The sequence below is a fragment of the Haplochromis burtoni genome, unplaced genomic scaffold, assembly GCF_018398535.1.
Source record: "Haplochromis burtoni strain Fernald_Lab_line unplaced genomic scaffold, NCSU_Asbu1 Contig_247, whole genome shotgun sequence".
NCBI classification, from domain to species: domain Eukaryota; kingdom Metazoa; phylum Chordata; class Actinopteri; order Cichliformes; family Cichlidae; genus Haplochromis; species Haplochromis burtoni.
In genome coordinates, this window is record NW_024582608.1 from 376,523 (window position 1) to 393,115 (window position 16,593).

Sequence of the window (16,593 nt, forward strand, 5' to 3'; positions counted from 1 at the left end):
CAATGTGTTTGGAAGACACAGAGCACCTTTTGTTCCAAGACTATTCATTTTAATGCAAGAAGTCAGAGTGCTACAACAGCCTACTTGGTGGGTAAAATGGTAACAATAAAAAACAAGTCATTTTAACCTACTCAAACAGAAGTGACTTTGAAAGTAATCAGTTTATTGTAGTAGCATCTAATAATTAAGAAAATGTAATGTAAATCTTTTTTAGCCCATATACTTAAGAACATATATACTGGGAAACATATTTATACATGTATTTAAAAGTGGCAGTACAATATACTTACTTACCTTTTTAATATTTATATGTATGTATATGATAATATTATTTTAACAAAGTAACTTTGCATTTCTTTCACAGGTAGCGAGAGAACCCTAATGAGCATGTGCCGAATTGCCCCCTTTTAAGATATAGCTAGTAAGAGCACTAACACAGCATAGAGGAAGCTAACAGTGAAGTCAGCACTTTGGAGGTATTTCACTCTTGCTAGGCTAACAATTCTTTGCATGGTAGCACTTTTGTACTCGATTTCAAACAGTGGTCAAGTGAGGTAACGTAAGTGTCATCATCTCAACTGTTATCATTTTGTTGTACCTGTATCTTTTTCAACACTTCCTTTTTTCTTTCTTTCTTTCTCTACTTTTTCTTTAATAATAATAATGAGTTCAGTAAATTATATACTTGGATGTATTTATTTGTTACTTTTTTTTTTTTTTTTTACACAATTACCAATCTTTAGGTCAATATTCTCTTGCAGATAAAATAATGATTCCTGGTCTTTTTTCTCAGAGGGTTCGGGTTAGGTAACTTAATCAAAGACTAATTTAAAACAGGCGTAGCATCTGTATCAACATACCCACAGGCGTAACATCTGTACATGTCATTTAAGTTGTCTAGTACACGGTGCCTTGGTTGCTTGTGCACAAAAGAGATTAAGTCATTTTCTGTTGAGTATTTTTTTTAGGGTTCAGTGATGGAAAGCATCAATTTCATTCTTTTTCCCAGGGGTAAAATAAATATATTGACATGCTCTTTGAACTATATTACATCAGATTATCTCTGTAATGAATAACAGATTAAGAAAAACATCCAATTAAACAAATAAAACAGCTTTTTTTATTCTTCTGTGGAAGCGAATCATCTAGTCATCTGTGATTTTAAATAGTCAGTAGAAAAGCCTTCTGTGGCTAATCTCTTACCGTTTCGTCTGCAGATCTTTATCTATATTACACGCAGGACTGTGAGGAACTATACTCAGAAACATGCAGGCTCTCACACAAATCCCCCACCTCTCCTTTAGGTTTGCTCTGCCTTCTTGCTGAAAAGGAAAAAGTGTAGCTTATCTACTAAAGGTTCTTAGAGAAGGGGAGGAAGGGTTCTTTTTTTCCCCAGAGCAGCCATGAATTATCTATTATACTGTAGAGAATTCACCTGGAGTCTGGTCACACATTGTTCCAAGGTCATTTTCTAACCTGAATGCACAATTTTTAAGGGAAAAAGAAAACAAAAAAGCTCACAATTCACATGTCCCCTTTAAGCATGCACGCAAACACATCCAAACGCATGGTCATCATTCATACTGGCCTCAAATCCTATTCAACCTATCTGATCTCTTTGGAGCGGACTCAATAATGCACTACATATATATTTACATATATATTAACTACAAATATTTTGGGGGGTTTTTTTGGTCCCATCAAAAAATACAAATGTAGCTTTAACATCCAAAGTTCACCTTAAAATAAAGTTTTATTTATTGGATGTAGTTTTTATTAATAATTTATTAAAGTGACAGATGTAAATTCACTCAGTCAAGCTCTGTGAACTATCCATCTTTCATCTCTTTTTCATGTGTATTTAAATATTTTATGAAAGTATAATTTAAATATTTTTGAAACTAAAGAGTTTTTGTTCTTTTAAAAACTACCGCCTCAATCTCAGAGCCGACCCTGCAACAGCATTTGCACAATTCTTTTTCTAACTGAAAATTGAAGCAGCCTTTAGAACATCCAGCAGTGGAAGTCCACTTCGCCGAAAGCTGAAGAAGATTTATTGTGTTGATTTCTTAAGATTAAAGGGCAGAGTTTCAAACCGTTTCAATTCCAGTAGCCTTTTCTTGTCAAAATGTCATTTTCTTACCCATGTATGGTTTGGTTCCAGCAATGGATGTTGCTTTGAGGTCGTCTTTTACAATGGCTGCGATGTTGAAGTCTGTTAGATGGACGTGCCCTAAAGAACAGAGAGATTTTGTTACCTCAAATGTCTCATTCTTGACAACTGACCTGTGTCATATTGCATTGCAATATAACACATACTGCAGTGTTTGCCATGCACACAGATACTGATATAGTGTGTTATAAAACCAAGAAGTTTAACATGTATTTTTCTATTAATTCCCATTTCTTTTGCTGCTTTTTTGCAGTCTGAAGTATTTTCAGGTACTGGTGTGTGACTTTTCTAAAGCACATGGACGAATATTTGGTTTTCTGTTATTATCAAAGGAGCTCTGTTAATGAAGTTGGATCACTGTGACAGCTGTGTAGCAGAGCTTAAACAGCAGTTGACACTCAAATGATGCTTGAGTACGAGTAAGGCTTTATTGTTTTTCTTTGTGTTTCCGCCTATTTCCCTGTGAGTATCATGGTGGTTAGCACCGTCACCTCCCAGAAAGAAGGTTCCTGATTCGAAGCTTGAGGACGGATGTGGCCGTTCTGTATGTCTGCATGTTTGTGAGTCTGCATGTTAGGGCAAGTGGTGTCCCTAATTTGGCTGTGGGTATGAATGTGAGTATTTGTGGTTGTATGTGTCTCTCTGTTAACCCTGTGGTGGACAGGCAAACTGTCCATGGTATACCACACCTCTCACCCTAGCACAGCTTGGAAAAGTCCAAGACCCCCGTATACCTAAAATAGATCAGCAGTTAGAAATGATCTCTCTATGTTTTCATCTGTTTTTGCTTTACAGGAGACAGATTTAGACAGGAAATTTAGACCGCAGGAGTGAGAAGAAAAAGACAGCTGTCCTCAAAATGCTGCACTGCTAGGACAAAATTTTCTAGTTTGTCTTGAATAGACTTTAAGCAAACTGTCAATCTCAGACCAGCTTATTGAGAACCGGGGTTTTCATTGCCTCGGCTGAGTTGAGTCTCTGAGGACCGGTAGCACATGCTTTTAGGCTAATGGTTTTTGCATTATTTGTATTAATAATTGTTAATTTCTCAAGATTGAAGATTCCTTTTAGTAGTTATTGTGCTTCATAAGGATGTAACGAAATTGCAGATTACTCCATTTTTGCTAATAACAAGAAAAAAAAAGCAGATTTTACAAATTAATAATAATTATAAAAAATAAAACATATTATAAGTGATGAAATGTGGAGAATGAATTCAGTTCAGTCTCATAGCCTGAGGAAAGAATTAGCAGAAACTTCTCGATCAACAGGGACGATGGTGGCAGCAGGGTGAACAGGCTGTGGATGACATTGTTTTGGCACTATGCAGACACCTCACTGATATTACTGTGTTAATAGCATTAATCAAAAGATGCAGAGCCTTCTAGCTTTGAGCTATGCACGAGTTTGGGGATTTAGATCCTTCTCCTGCAGAAGTTTACAATAACTTGGCGAAGGACTTTCGCTTTCTACGTTTCCTGTCTTAACTACAGTCTTTTCTGAGCTTTGTTTACAACAATGGAGAAGTGCGATGACAATGACAAGTTCTCTGTGATATAGAAAACCCCCGGAACCTCAAAGAGCTCAGCTTACCCCACTTCACATACACTATATTGCCAAGTATTCGCTCGTCTGCCATCACATGCATTTGAACTTGATTGACATCTTGTTCTCAATCCATAAGGTTTAATATCAGTCATAAACTGATGATGGTGAGAAGGCCTGGCCTGCAGTCTCCACTCTGATTCATCCCAAAGGTGTTCTATCAGACTGAGATGAGGACTCTGTGCAGTCTAGTCAAGTTTTCCCACTCCAAACTTGCTTATCCATGTTTTTATAAACCTTGCTTTGTGCACTGGTGCACAGCCATGTTGGAACAGGAAGGGACCATCCCCAAACTGGGGTGAGCCCAACTCCTAAAAAACAACCCTACACCATAATCACCCCTCCACCAAACTTTACACTTGGCACCATACAAACAAACAATTACCATTCCCCTGGCAGTTGCCAAACCCAGACTCGTCCATTAGGCTTCCAGAAGGAAAAGCACGATTTGTCACTCCAGAAAACACGTCTCCACTGCTTACACTTACACTGCTGCGTTAGACTTTTTTGCATTGCGCTTGATGTTGTAAGGCTTGGATGCAGCTGCTCAGACATGGAAACCAATTCCATGATGAGTGAGTGAGTTAATTTGAAAGCTGCAAGAAGTTCGGAGGTCTTTAGTGACTGGCTCTGCAGAAAGCTGGTGACCTCTGTGTCCCTCAGCATCCGCTGACTTTCTCCATGATTTTATGTGGCCTAACACTTCGTGGCTGAGTTGCTGTTGCTCTCACTCCCTTTGCTATAATACCGCTGACTGTGGAATATTTAGCAGCAAGGAAATTTCACGACTGGACTTGTTGCACAGGTGGCATCATGTCACGGTACCATGCTACAATTCACTGAGCTCCTGAGAGCGACCCATTCTTTCACAAATATTTGTAGAAGCCGTCTGCATGCCTCAGTAGTTGATCTTATACACCTGTGGCCATGAAAGTGGTTGGAACTGCTGAATTTAATGATTGGGATGAATAAGTGAATACACTTGGCAATGTAGTATACATTGATTTAACAGTGGAGTGTGTATTTGTATGAGTACCTTTTTTTTCTCAAATCACTAATCAACTCCCTATTGTTGATCTTGTTAAGCGGCAGGATTTTAATGAATTGCTTTGAATACCTCATAAGAGGTGCGTCACAACAGTTGGGCATCCATGGAATACTTGCCAGTTACAGTGGATGGATTTAATAAAGTAGCGGCTCTTGACTCGTGGGGTGCATTATGAGTTAAGCTTAAGTGGATCCCTGGGTGATTCTTTTTATTTTAAAGTACCATTCCCACTGTCCCTGCTTGTGAGTGTTTAAGTGGCCACTGAACAATGGTTCAGCAGGAGGTCTGGTGGCTTAGTTATCTAATGTGTTTTATGGGATTACCACGACAACTGTCAAGCTTTGCTTAGGCCATATCCTGCTGCTGCATAGCTCTTCTATTTTTAGTATGGCTTTCATTACCAATACCTCACAACATGCACCCAAATCAATTTCTTGGATCCATTTTTGTAGCCACAGTTATGTGTATTAACACTTACTGCAGGGCCATACAGCATAAAGTCTGAATTTTTCCCAAAAAGTGACATCATCCAGCAAATTGTGCACTACATGTGAGATGTAAGCAACCAGAGATTTCTTCATTAATACACTTTTAACCAATGACTCTTTTCAGTTGCAATGCCCATCTGAGGACTGAAAGAAAACTACCCCTACAGTTTATTCTTAAGTGTTATTTAAACAGCATAACACAGTGCATCTCTCTTTTTTCCTAATAAAACTGTCTAGAACCTCAACTAAATCAGCACTGGTGCCTCGTTTCAGTCTTTTTTATATTAATATTATTACACTGAAAGCATTTGAGCCAAAAAGGATTTTGTTCTGCATCAGAAATATTTGGAATTAATCTGTTAATATTCATAATCTTTTTGATCTGTGAGCTGTTGTTGAGGTAATGCCAAAACAAAGACCATGGATTGAAGTCTGCTGAAATAAGCTTTTCTCAGTCAGTATCTCGCTAGTGTAATAATCTTTGTTTGTGACATTGGTGTCGGGTTGTCTCACCACAGTGTGTGTAAACTCTGCAATCAGGTGCCACCTTTTCCACCTTGCAAATCCCCGTGTGCCGAAACGCTGTTGTGCAATCTGATTTATGCCACATAATACCACAATGAACAAGAAGCACTTGAGCTGTCAAATCATAATGGTGAAATAATGAAAAAATAAAGCATATCTAATTGTTTTAATGAAGACATGCTTTGCCTTCACTCAACACATGTAGAGACTGTTAAAGTAACCTCAAGCATACTAATCATTAATGTTCCTCATTAAGGTAAAAGCCAGTATTCCAGAACACCAATTTCAATTTCAAGTGATAGTTTTTCATGCCGTGAAAATTGCTAGTTGACACACACATGGAAGTCATTACTATTTTAGCTTGCAGGTGTGTGTTAGCTTGAAAGCTCCCTGCTTTCTCTAAAACAGAATGATCGCATGCTACCTTTTATGAGTCAGATGTGAGCTGACGTGCCATACGTATGCAGATGCAATTATCAGTGTTTCTTTGGTAGTGGAGAAGAGACCCGTGGTTTCAATCACAATATTCTTTTAATGTGCTGTGTGTTCGTTTTCGTAGGAAAGGTGCATATAATCTCACAGAGGATAAAATAGACCTGGCCCTCCTGGAGCTTCACTCAGCATCCTAAGCGCTATGCTGTTTAACAAAGCAAAGTCACATGTGCACAAGTAAATTGTTTTTCTCTATATGAAGCAGCTCCCAGAGGGATACAGGAGCACAGGTCAATTCCAGCTTTCAAAATGCAGAAGCAAACAGCTTGCTACCCCCCTCTGACACCTCATGCTGTTTTAGACTTCAGTGAAGAGGTAAACTAAAGGTCTATGCAGGGAAAAAAAACAAGAGTGTGGGCAGAATGCATGACGAGGAGAGAAGTGCTTAGTGAGTTTTAAAGGACACACACACATACAGGCAGGAACCACAAGTGAACGTCTGTTGTCCTGTGGAAATTAGGCAGGAGCTGTCAATGCTGCCCCCCCTCCCTCAAATGCTCTTTCTCTCTGCTTTTCGCTTTTATCTCTGTTCTTTCCTTATGCATCTCTGTCTGTCTGTTGCATTTTTTCTCCTTTGATAAATCTTTTCAGAAATGTGTGTTCATCACTTTCCTCCTTTGTCTCGTATCCTCGCCTCACGCTCTTTCTCTGTCTGTCTTTCTTTGTCTGCCTGTTGTGACAGCAGGGCTGCCATCCCACATATCCCCTTGGCTCTCTTGAGCAGCTGCCCCATGCCCTCTGATATCTAAGGAGTTTAGGGGTGTGTGTCTGTGCATGTGTGCACTACACTGCAGTATATGAACAAAACGGACACTTTGATGTAAGGCGGCTTTTTAAAACAAAGGAAATAATTCTCCAGTCTAGTTAGTGAATTAGTTATGCACTGATTTAAATATCAGCAGTGCACTGCTAGACAGCCTTTGCTATAATGATAACCAACAAAAACACCTTAAAAGTCGTGTCCCTGTTAAGTTAGATTTAAAACCTACTGCAGAGCAATTGATGCATTTGCAGTCCTGTAACACGGTGAAACAGAGAAAATAGGAATATGACAAACAAACTAGCATGACCTTAAAAGACAAGTGCAAATAAATATGATATAATAATAAAAATATAATTAATGCATAAATAAGATCGTTTTTTTTAATAATACCATGTTTTTACTTGTGTACGAGTGGTACCTGTAGCCCATTCAGGTTGCACAGATAGTCCAAATCTTTCAAAATTGCACACCCATCACATTCTTCACAAGAAGGTTTGTTGTGTCTCTAAGAACAGTTTAAAAAGTGGTGAAGATACAAAGATGGGTGCTTTCAAACATAGAGAGCTGGACAGGGCCACAAAAGGCCATCTTGTGATCGTGGCTCGAGAGTTGCCAGTTTGTCTTGTAATTGGAAGGTTGCCGGTTCGAGTCCTGGCTCCGACAGTCCGGTCATTGTGTCCTTGGGCAAGATACTTCACCCGTTGCCTGCTGGTGGTAGTCAGAGGGCCTGGTGGCGCCAATGTCCGGCAGCCTCGCCTCCGTCAGTGTGCCCCAGGGCGGCTGTGGTAGCTTGCCATCACCTGTGTGTGAATGGGTTGATGACTGAATGTGTAAAGTGCTTTGGGGTCCTTAGGGACTAGTAAAGCGCTATACAAATACAGGCCATTTACCATCAACCCAGCAGCAGGATCAGAATCTGCTTTTTTGTACGAGGAACAGGAGGAGCACTACCAGAGCCCAACAAACTGGCCTCCAGCAGGTTAATTATCTGACCAAGATGAAAAAATCCACTAAGGTGGCACCAGAGCCCGATATCCTTTAGTAGGACCTGTTCTCACAATCCACAACTATGCAACCCATTTGTCAAGAATATACCTCACAAAAACATCCACCTGGACGATGCTGCATTTGAAATGTTGTCTCCGGACTCTTTCGCAGCTATCTACTTATGCTTCTAGATTAAATCCCTGAACTTTAAGCGACTGTGTGTCATAGTGTCATGACTGAGTCTTCCCTCGTATAACAAAATTTGGAATTCAAGCCTATTTTTGCCGTTCTTACATAAGAACAATTCCCATTCTTTTCTTCACAGTGAAGAATACAGAATAATAAAACATCGTCTACTTACTGAATCGAGAGCTGACACTAAAACCCATTATGAAACTCTATAGATAATTCCATCCTTCTGACACACACACAAGAATTCTAAGTTTCTCTTTTCGCACATGGAGAAGACATGATGAATATAACCTTGTTTTCCACTCCCCGTTACATCACTCCATTTTATTTCATCCCATGGTTCAGAGAGAAAGAAAAAAAGCTTCGCTTAAATGTCACACAGCTTCAGCCAACTCAAACTGACAGTTTGGACAAAACATAAGATTTCACTTGTGCAGGCCTTCTCTGGTAAGAGGCATTTTCCCGCTTTGTGCTGCTTTGTGTTGCAAGACCTATCTAGTCAGTAAATGTGAAAGCTGTCTCTGTGCATTGCAGCTACTTTGATCTGTGCAATTGTGCAACCCAGAGGTTAGAGGTTGGGTGAAATTCTTAGTTAGATGCAGTTGAAGTGTTGAATTTTTAACGGTGAGTCTTTTTGATGGAAATTTCATTCACTGACACTGAAATTAATTAATTAATAAAAAAAATATAAAGAAACAGGGCATCTTACCATGTTCATCTAGTAGTATGTTGTCAGGTTTGATGTCTCTGAAAAGGGACACAGAGAATACAGTAAAATTAATCTTCGGATATCACAAATCGGAATCAGATTTGTGTTTGTAAATCACAAAGTGATTGTGCAGATATGCAGCACAATTTGTAGAAGAAGCATGATTGGGATTTGCAAACCCCAAAATAATCAAAATGATTAAAAAAAACCAGTGTTTCTTAAATAAACAGTGGATCAAAGTACTGATTACTTGTTGAACAGACACCTTAGAAAATGACTATGATGCTCGAGATCCAATCAGGAGAATGAAAGCTTACGAGTTTCAAATGTATCAAAATCAAAATTATAAGAACGCTTTCACATTCACATTAAACATTTTATCCAACTAAGGCTATAACTTTGAAGCTGTTGTCATTTTAGTGCAATCAGGGGAATTGTGTGATAACGTCTTCTTTAAAATAGTAATCTGTGAAATCTGAAACGTTGGTGTGTTGCGTCATCCACTGTGATAAGCGCACAAGGCTCTGGTGTGCATAGCAATTCCCGCAGTTCACCTGTGAATAAAACAGCGTGGGTGGTACTCTGATGTCTTATTTGCTGCTGGTGACGTTTGAGTTTCTGTAGGTGGCACTGTCATCTCTGCCAAGGAGCTGAGATTACTCATATTAATTACTTAATTCTTCTCTTCTTTATCCTAAAAAGGCCTTATATCTGCTTAAAAAAGGAGGTGAATGTACAGCTGACTGGCATGCAGTTCTTTTGAATCATTTCACTTAAGCAAAAAACAATATTTAATAAGGAAACTTTAAAATGGTGATCTCTTACATTCGCTGTGTGATGAACACAAATGAATCTTAGCTATTTATGAGAGAACGGGGGGGGCGTCAGGTTAAACTGTGGGAGCAGAAACCTGAAACCTGAGAAGAGTGGCAGGTGTGGGCCGAGACCCTTTCAAAAGTCACAGCTTCTCCACACCATGTGCTTGTTTTTTTCCTATTTTCTACCACGTTTTGGTTTTTTTCGGGGTTTTTTTGGGGGGGGGGGGCGACATTTTTATATGTTTTTTAACCCAACGTGCACTTACTAGGCACTTTATAGCTGATTAGTACTGGACTATGGAGTTGCTGCAAATTTGACATCCATGAGGCAAACCTCCCATCCAAGATGGCATACTGAATTGAGATCTGATGACGAGACTCCTCACCGTTTTTCCAATCACCTATTGTCCAATTCTGGTGATCCTATGTGAACTGTGGCCTCAGAATTATTTTCTTAGTTGACAGGAGTGACGCTCAGTGTGCTCTTGTCCAACTGCTACAAGGTTTGACCTGTGTGCTCACAGATTCTTCATACCTTGGTTTAACAAGTGGCTATTTGAGCCTTCCTGTTAGCTTGAAGCAGTCTAGCCAATCTCCTCTGACTTCTGGAATCAACAAGGCATTTTCAGTCAGAGAACTGTGGCTCGCTGGATATTTTCTCTTTTTCAGATATTCTCTGTACACACTATAGAAGGTTATGTGGGAAAACACCAACCTGTCTAATACAAACAAACATGCCGTGTTCAAAGTCACTTAAATCACCTTTCTTCCCGATTCTGAAGCCCGCTTTGAACCTCAGCAGGTCGTCTTAAACATTTCTATATGCCCAGATAAACTTAATTGCTGCCAAGCAATGAGACATTTGTGTTAATAAGCAGCTTAACAAGTGTAATCAACAGTAGCTGGTGGATGTTTATCATCAAGAAGCACCACAGTAACACCTCACTGTCCTGCTGAAGCAATGTATGTTTGTGGAATTAGATCTAAATTGTAATTTAAATATAAATAGCCCTGTTCTACTCTTATGAGGTATTCAAAGCATTTAAAAGATTATTTAATGAGCAAAAAATAAAATAAAGCACACAAAAAGAAAGAAAGATTCTGCTTCCAGTGAAAGTTTCAATTTCGTTACATTTTATTTATCTTATTATTTTATTTTTTAACTGGAAAAAAATATTCATTTATCACACAGATTATTTTTGCTAGGAGATTTTGTTCCTATTTTTAGTTTTATGTTTTTAATATAGTGTGTTCTTTTCCCCTCTTCATTGAAAACAAGAGGACTAAGTAACGTGTACTAAAAAAAAAGAATCCATAGAACTACAGGAAGTTAACTGTCAGGGTGGAAATTAATTTGAACAGAGAAACACTGACTGCTGATTCCCAAACTGTTATAGTGACAAAGGCATCTGCAACAATACCAAGATCCCTGATGACAATCAGCAACTTCAAAGAACAGTTCAGTGTCCAATGATTTCCCTCCTGGCCATTTTTAAAGTTCAAAGCATCGTTATTCTCCACTTTTCCTTGTTTTCATTTATCTGTATTTGACACCATCATCTGTCTTTTCCATACCATGACACTGTCTGCTCCACTGGGACTACTCCTAATATCCTATGTGCTTACACACTTCTTTGCATTTCACCTTTTCACCTTGGTGCCTTCTAGCAAACACACTGAAACCTAAAACTCTTCAGGCACACACAAAAGCACAAACTTAAACAGTGTCATATTCTGCTAATTACCATCCTCCCTGTGTGAGACTGATGTGCCGGTGTGGCTGCAGACTGGATTCAAAGACTGGAAGGGTACATTGTGTTCTCAACTGCACTCTGTTCTCTTGTCTCTGGAACATATCACCACTGCTCTAAAATGCTTTGAACTGGAGCAATGATATTCAATATTCAGAGTCCTCCTCAAATGTTCCACTGTTGCTTGATGATCTAGCAGCATTCGTTCTGACATCAACTTTACTAAATGAAGACATCTAAGAGGAGCATATTGTGTTTGCATTAAATCGGATCATGATAACACAATCAATTGACCTGAGTGTTTTTCATGTAAAAATGTGATCTGTAATCAGGCTATGGGTGTATTTCATAATGTGAGACAGAAACAGTATAGTAGTAGTCCAAGCTATATGAAGTTTGATGAGTGTTTGAATAATACCTTACACATATTGGGTTGCGCCTCCTCACTGTTAGTGGGTGTCTCATCTAATTATGTCTTTTGCATATAGGAGCACAGCAGGACTTAGCATATCAAAGGCCACACTGACCTGGGCTCTCTGTGTGGCTTTGTGTGCATTTGTGTCTGTGTGTGTTGAACACTCTTGGAGACAAGGAGAACCTGTAGCATTAGACTTGGCTCTCTGGCAGATCGAGTGGCACAGGCCCAGGCAGGGGTAAGAAAGGTCGACCATGTAACCCTTAATTAGCTGACATTTGCCTCAAAGGCTGGCACTGAGGGGGAGAGGAGGGGCATGTGTCGCCGCTAAAAAAGCACACTGCTAGTGAGAACAAGGGAGCATCTTTTACCGCTAAAGGCCAAGCTGTCATTGTGATGCCACGGGAAGCAGCAGGGGCCGACACACCTGGCTTAAGAGATAAAGCAAAGCGGCAAGTCTCATTAGGAGTTGGTGCATGGTAAAAGCCGAGCTGCTGAGATAGAGGTGATGACCATGATGACCACGAATGACTTTGTCTTTTGGCAGTCGACATAAATGAGCAAGCAAACAGCAAGTTTTGACTTGAAAATATTCCCATTGTATTTTCAAAAACTCACATGATCCATAGAATCCACCCATCCATCCAGCTACAGTTGCAATTACAGGGATTTCTGCTGATTACTTAAAACTCTTCAACTCACCTTCAAGTCACAGTTTTAGACAAGCTAAAGGGAACTAAGCTAATAACATAACATATTCTTGTTTAAAATATAACAAAAGAATGAATTGTCCCACACACTGGTTGGGCTGAACCCTTTATAAAAGTGCTTTTGCAAAAGAAGTGCCAATATTTTTATAAACCTAGGGATTAAAAAACCCATTGACCAATTCTAATTTGCATTCAGTTGAAAGACCCATGAATTAAATGCTAGTTTTCTTTCACAGCAGCTGACATAAATTCAATCACACATAATCAAAAGGAGGTCAGACGGCTCTGCACTAATGTTGTCTAGGGAAAAAAGCAGTGTTAGTATTCACAGGGTTTTTTTTCCTTGACTCAGCACTAAATTAGAGAATGTTTACTCTGCCGTTTACCTTGTTTTTATGACCACATAATCACAGTTGGAGTAGTGGAAGCCCATTCAGTATTCTTGGGATTTTGAAAAATAATTCCCATTATTTAGTTTCCAGTGATCTGGATGTGAGGTATCTGGTCACTATGGCCTAAAATCCAATTTCATTGCAGAGGACATGAGACATCTCACCCGGTCATTTCAGCTAGCTCTTGTCAGGTGTGCATTAGCCAGGATAACTGCAATGCAGCACCTATTAGTGCTAAAAAACACATGTGTCTGTTTTAGCCTTAGCCACACCAGGACTGTGTGACGACTGGACTGCTTGGTTAAGTTACACCTTAATCCACAGCAAAAGGGATGAAAGAGCTATAGTTGTTTCCTTTCCTTTCTATAATGGAAATTGCAGGGGGGAAAAAAATAATATATTTCGTTCTTGCACTGACAACCACTAAACTGTGAGATAAAAACTTGTAATCATCAGCCATTGTTTGTCACTGCTGGAGTACTGCAGAATTGTTGCTTAGATGAACAAGGTGTTTTTTAAATAACTTCTCTCAGCCAAAAGTAAAAAGTAAAGCATGTATCATGACAGTTTACATATAATTTGACAGCTGTGACGCTCTGCACAGAGATATTAAGTTTATATCTAAAGTCCTGTATACAAATTAAAATAGAGGGGATAAAAGTGCTAAATTTGAAGAAATAGTTTGAGGTCTAATAGCCACACTAAAAGAGTGTTTAAGTCATAAAAGCTAAAAAAAAAAAAATGAGGCATGCAATTAAAGAGCTAGAATATTAAATCGGGAGAAACAGCGGGAACAGTGGCGATTTAAGAAAACACAAAATGCATAGATCATTGATATTCTGTATGGATAAACAGAGAAAATGAAGCAAAGGACGAATGAGAGAGTGTGGTATGAATAAGAAATAGGAAGAAATATAGGAAGCTAGGGGGAAATGAAGTAAGAAAGGAACAAAGAGCAAATTAAACAAGTAGGATTAAAGGGATAAAGTGTGAAATAGAAAAAGTGACCAAAATTTTGGGCTCCTCTGAGTGAGGAATTTGATGAAGGGCCAGAGAAGCTCAGTGAAAGCTGATCCCCTTAGCTTTTCTCTCAGTTGACTGACCCTACAAGCTATTAGCAGGATCTAATGGCCTCATTACAGCATGCTATGAGAGGCAGAGGAGTAACTGAGCCCTGTACCTGGTCATACGACACCACGCTGATACTCGACCAGGCCAACACACCTGAGAACAGAGGCTTGTGCGCACACTCACACCCACACACAGGTCAGACCATTAAAAAAGCACATGTAATAATACACATGCCGAAACCATCAAGACAGAAGCACACCTGCTTACATGTGAACTGTGAAGCAGTAAGGGCTCCTGGGGGGATTTTAGGGGAAGAAAGCCAGACTTGTTCTGACATGTTGCGGTAAAAGTGGCAAACAATCTGCCACATGCGATGACAAAAACACTAAGCAGTCGGTCTAAAATTAGCCCACACGCACATCCTGTGACTATGACTTCATTGTTGTATTTATTGTATTGTTAATTTGCAGGAAGATCTAAAGAATGAAGCCAAATCAAACATTTAAAGCCACATAGCAAATACATTATTACAATTTAACTTGACCATTATCTTCTTGATTATTTAACAGTCGGTTAGTCCATTTAATGTGAAATAATGAAAATCACTAGAGGGGCAAAACTTTAAAATCACTACACACCCAGCCCTGGCATCATGACTTTTCCTTTTAGTTTTTTGTTAAATCTTTGAACAAAATGCAAAATTTGTTGATATGAAACCTTTAAATCTTGCTGTTTTCCAAGTTAAAAAGAAAGCGATTCATAGCTTCTACGGTGAAATCGGCGGTACTAGCTTTCTGCTGGCAGCTTAATCACAGGCTCTTTCATGGCTCGGCCGCTTTAGTAGCTTCTCCCCTCTGGAATAAAAGCGGGGAGCTGTATGAGCTCGTGCCGCTCCCCCTCTGTCACAAAGGAGAGTGGAGGAGCTCTGGAAGCCCCAGAAAGCCCTCAGCTCAGCTACATCCCACACTCTCCCAACAAGCAATACACACATGGACACAGATATGCACAGTTTGTGTGCAGAAATATGCACGCGACTACAGATTCACACAGTGTCAGAATCCCTCAGTTCTCAGCACCCACGCCCACCAGCCACTGAAGAGCGAGTCAGACAGCCGCTGCCTTTGAACGCGAATTGAAAGCCCAACTTGATCCACAGAGACTAACTGCTCCAATCCAACAAACTGCTGCATCTCTCATCCACCCTTTCGTCTTCCTGTTAACGGCAAGCAGCTCTGACAAGTGCGAGAAAGAGACAGGTGTGCGTGTGTGTGTGTGTGTCTCTGTCCTCTAGTTTATCCACATGTGTAAACAATATTTGGCGTGCACCAACAGTTGAGAAGAGAGACGTTCATTCTTTATTCAACAATAAATGCCGACTGTGACCCGGTTAACAAAGTTGGCCATGACGAGTTCCCAGACTCTGGGCGAGCGGTGAGCAGACACGAGAAGCAGCCAGTCAGCGCCAAAAACTCACATCACAATTACTGGTGATGAATAATTCACAGAGTCAGAAACATTCAGAGATTGTTGCAAAAGAAATAAAATGTCATCTTTTTCTCTCTCTCTGCCTCTTTTCTTTGTCTTTCATCACCTTCTTCTTGTCTCTCAGTCTGCCTCAGATTTCCTGAATGTGCTGCTTTCTCCTTCCTCCTTCTATTTTTTTTTTTAAATTCTACAGAACACTTGTGAATTAAATACACAAGCAGCCAATTAGTGATCTTTTTGGAACAGACTTGCTTGTAAACAGTATCGTGTTCACAGCACAAACCTCCTCCCATCCTTTAATCTGCTACTGTGAGCTGAGGCTGAGCTGAAGGAGATTTTCGAAAAAGATAACGCTCAACTTACCGTTTTTTTTTTTTGTTGTTGTTGTTGTTTTGGGGTTTTTTTTTTTTTTTTTGGTGGAAATCAGGAAAGCTAGTACCAGCTGGCACTTTAATCTCCATTTATGAAATATGAGCATATAATTTCCCTCTCCCTCTCTTCCCTCCCTCCTGTTTTTTTTTTCTTTTTCTTCATCTGCTGGGAAATAAAACATTAACACGCTCCATGAATAAAGGATACTTCACTTGAAGACCTGACAAATGCTCCCCATCTCAAACAGCTGATGGAGAGTAAGAGTAATGACTTTGTCTGCAACCATGCATACAATTTACTATGTTTTATCCTTTTTTTAGAGCACAAGAAGACCCACTTCCTTTCACCTTCACTTAAGCAGATAGGTGAATTAAGATCATATTCCCTTTCGGCAGCTTAACAAAAGGTCTCTTGAGGAGAAGAGGGCGGAAAGAGCAAATAAATTATTTGAAGCACAGCTATGTTTGTGCCACTCCCTCTGAGAAAGAAAGAGACCATCCACAAGAAGAAACAAAGAACGAGGATGTACAAGAGTAGAGCATGGATAAGAAATACAGTAGGAAGCTGGAAGAGGAAACGGCACAAGAGGTGAAAAAA

General features: G+C 39.6%; 1 protein-coding gene across 1 annotated transcript in view; it reads right to left on the reverse strand.

Moving 5' to 3' along the window:
- stk32a (serine/threonine kinase 32A) overlaps positions 1 to 16,593 on the reverse strand; it is a 66,034-nt gene that overhangs the window by 20,495 nt on the left and 28,946 nt on the right. Inside the window, exons 6-7 of the mRNA XM_005942248.3 lie at positions 8,983 to 9,020; positions 2,144 to 2,233 (exon numbers count right to left, since the gene is read on the reverse strand). Coding sequence (XP_005942310.1) covers positions 2,144 to 2,233; positions 8,983 to 9,020 — 128 coding nt within the window. The remainder of the gene's footprint in view (positions 1 to 2,143; positions 2,234 to 8,982; positions 9,021 to 16,593) is intronic.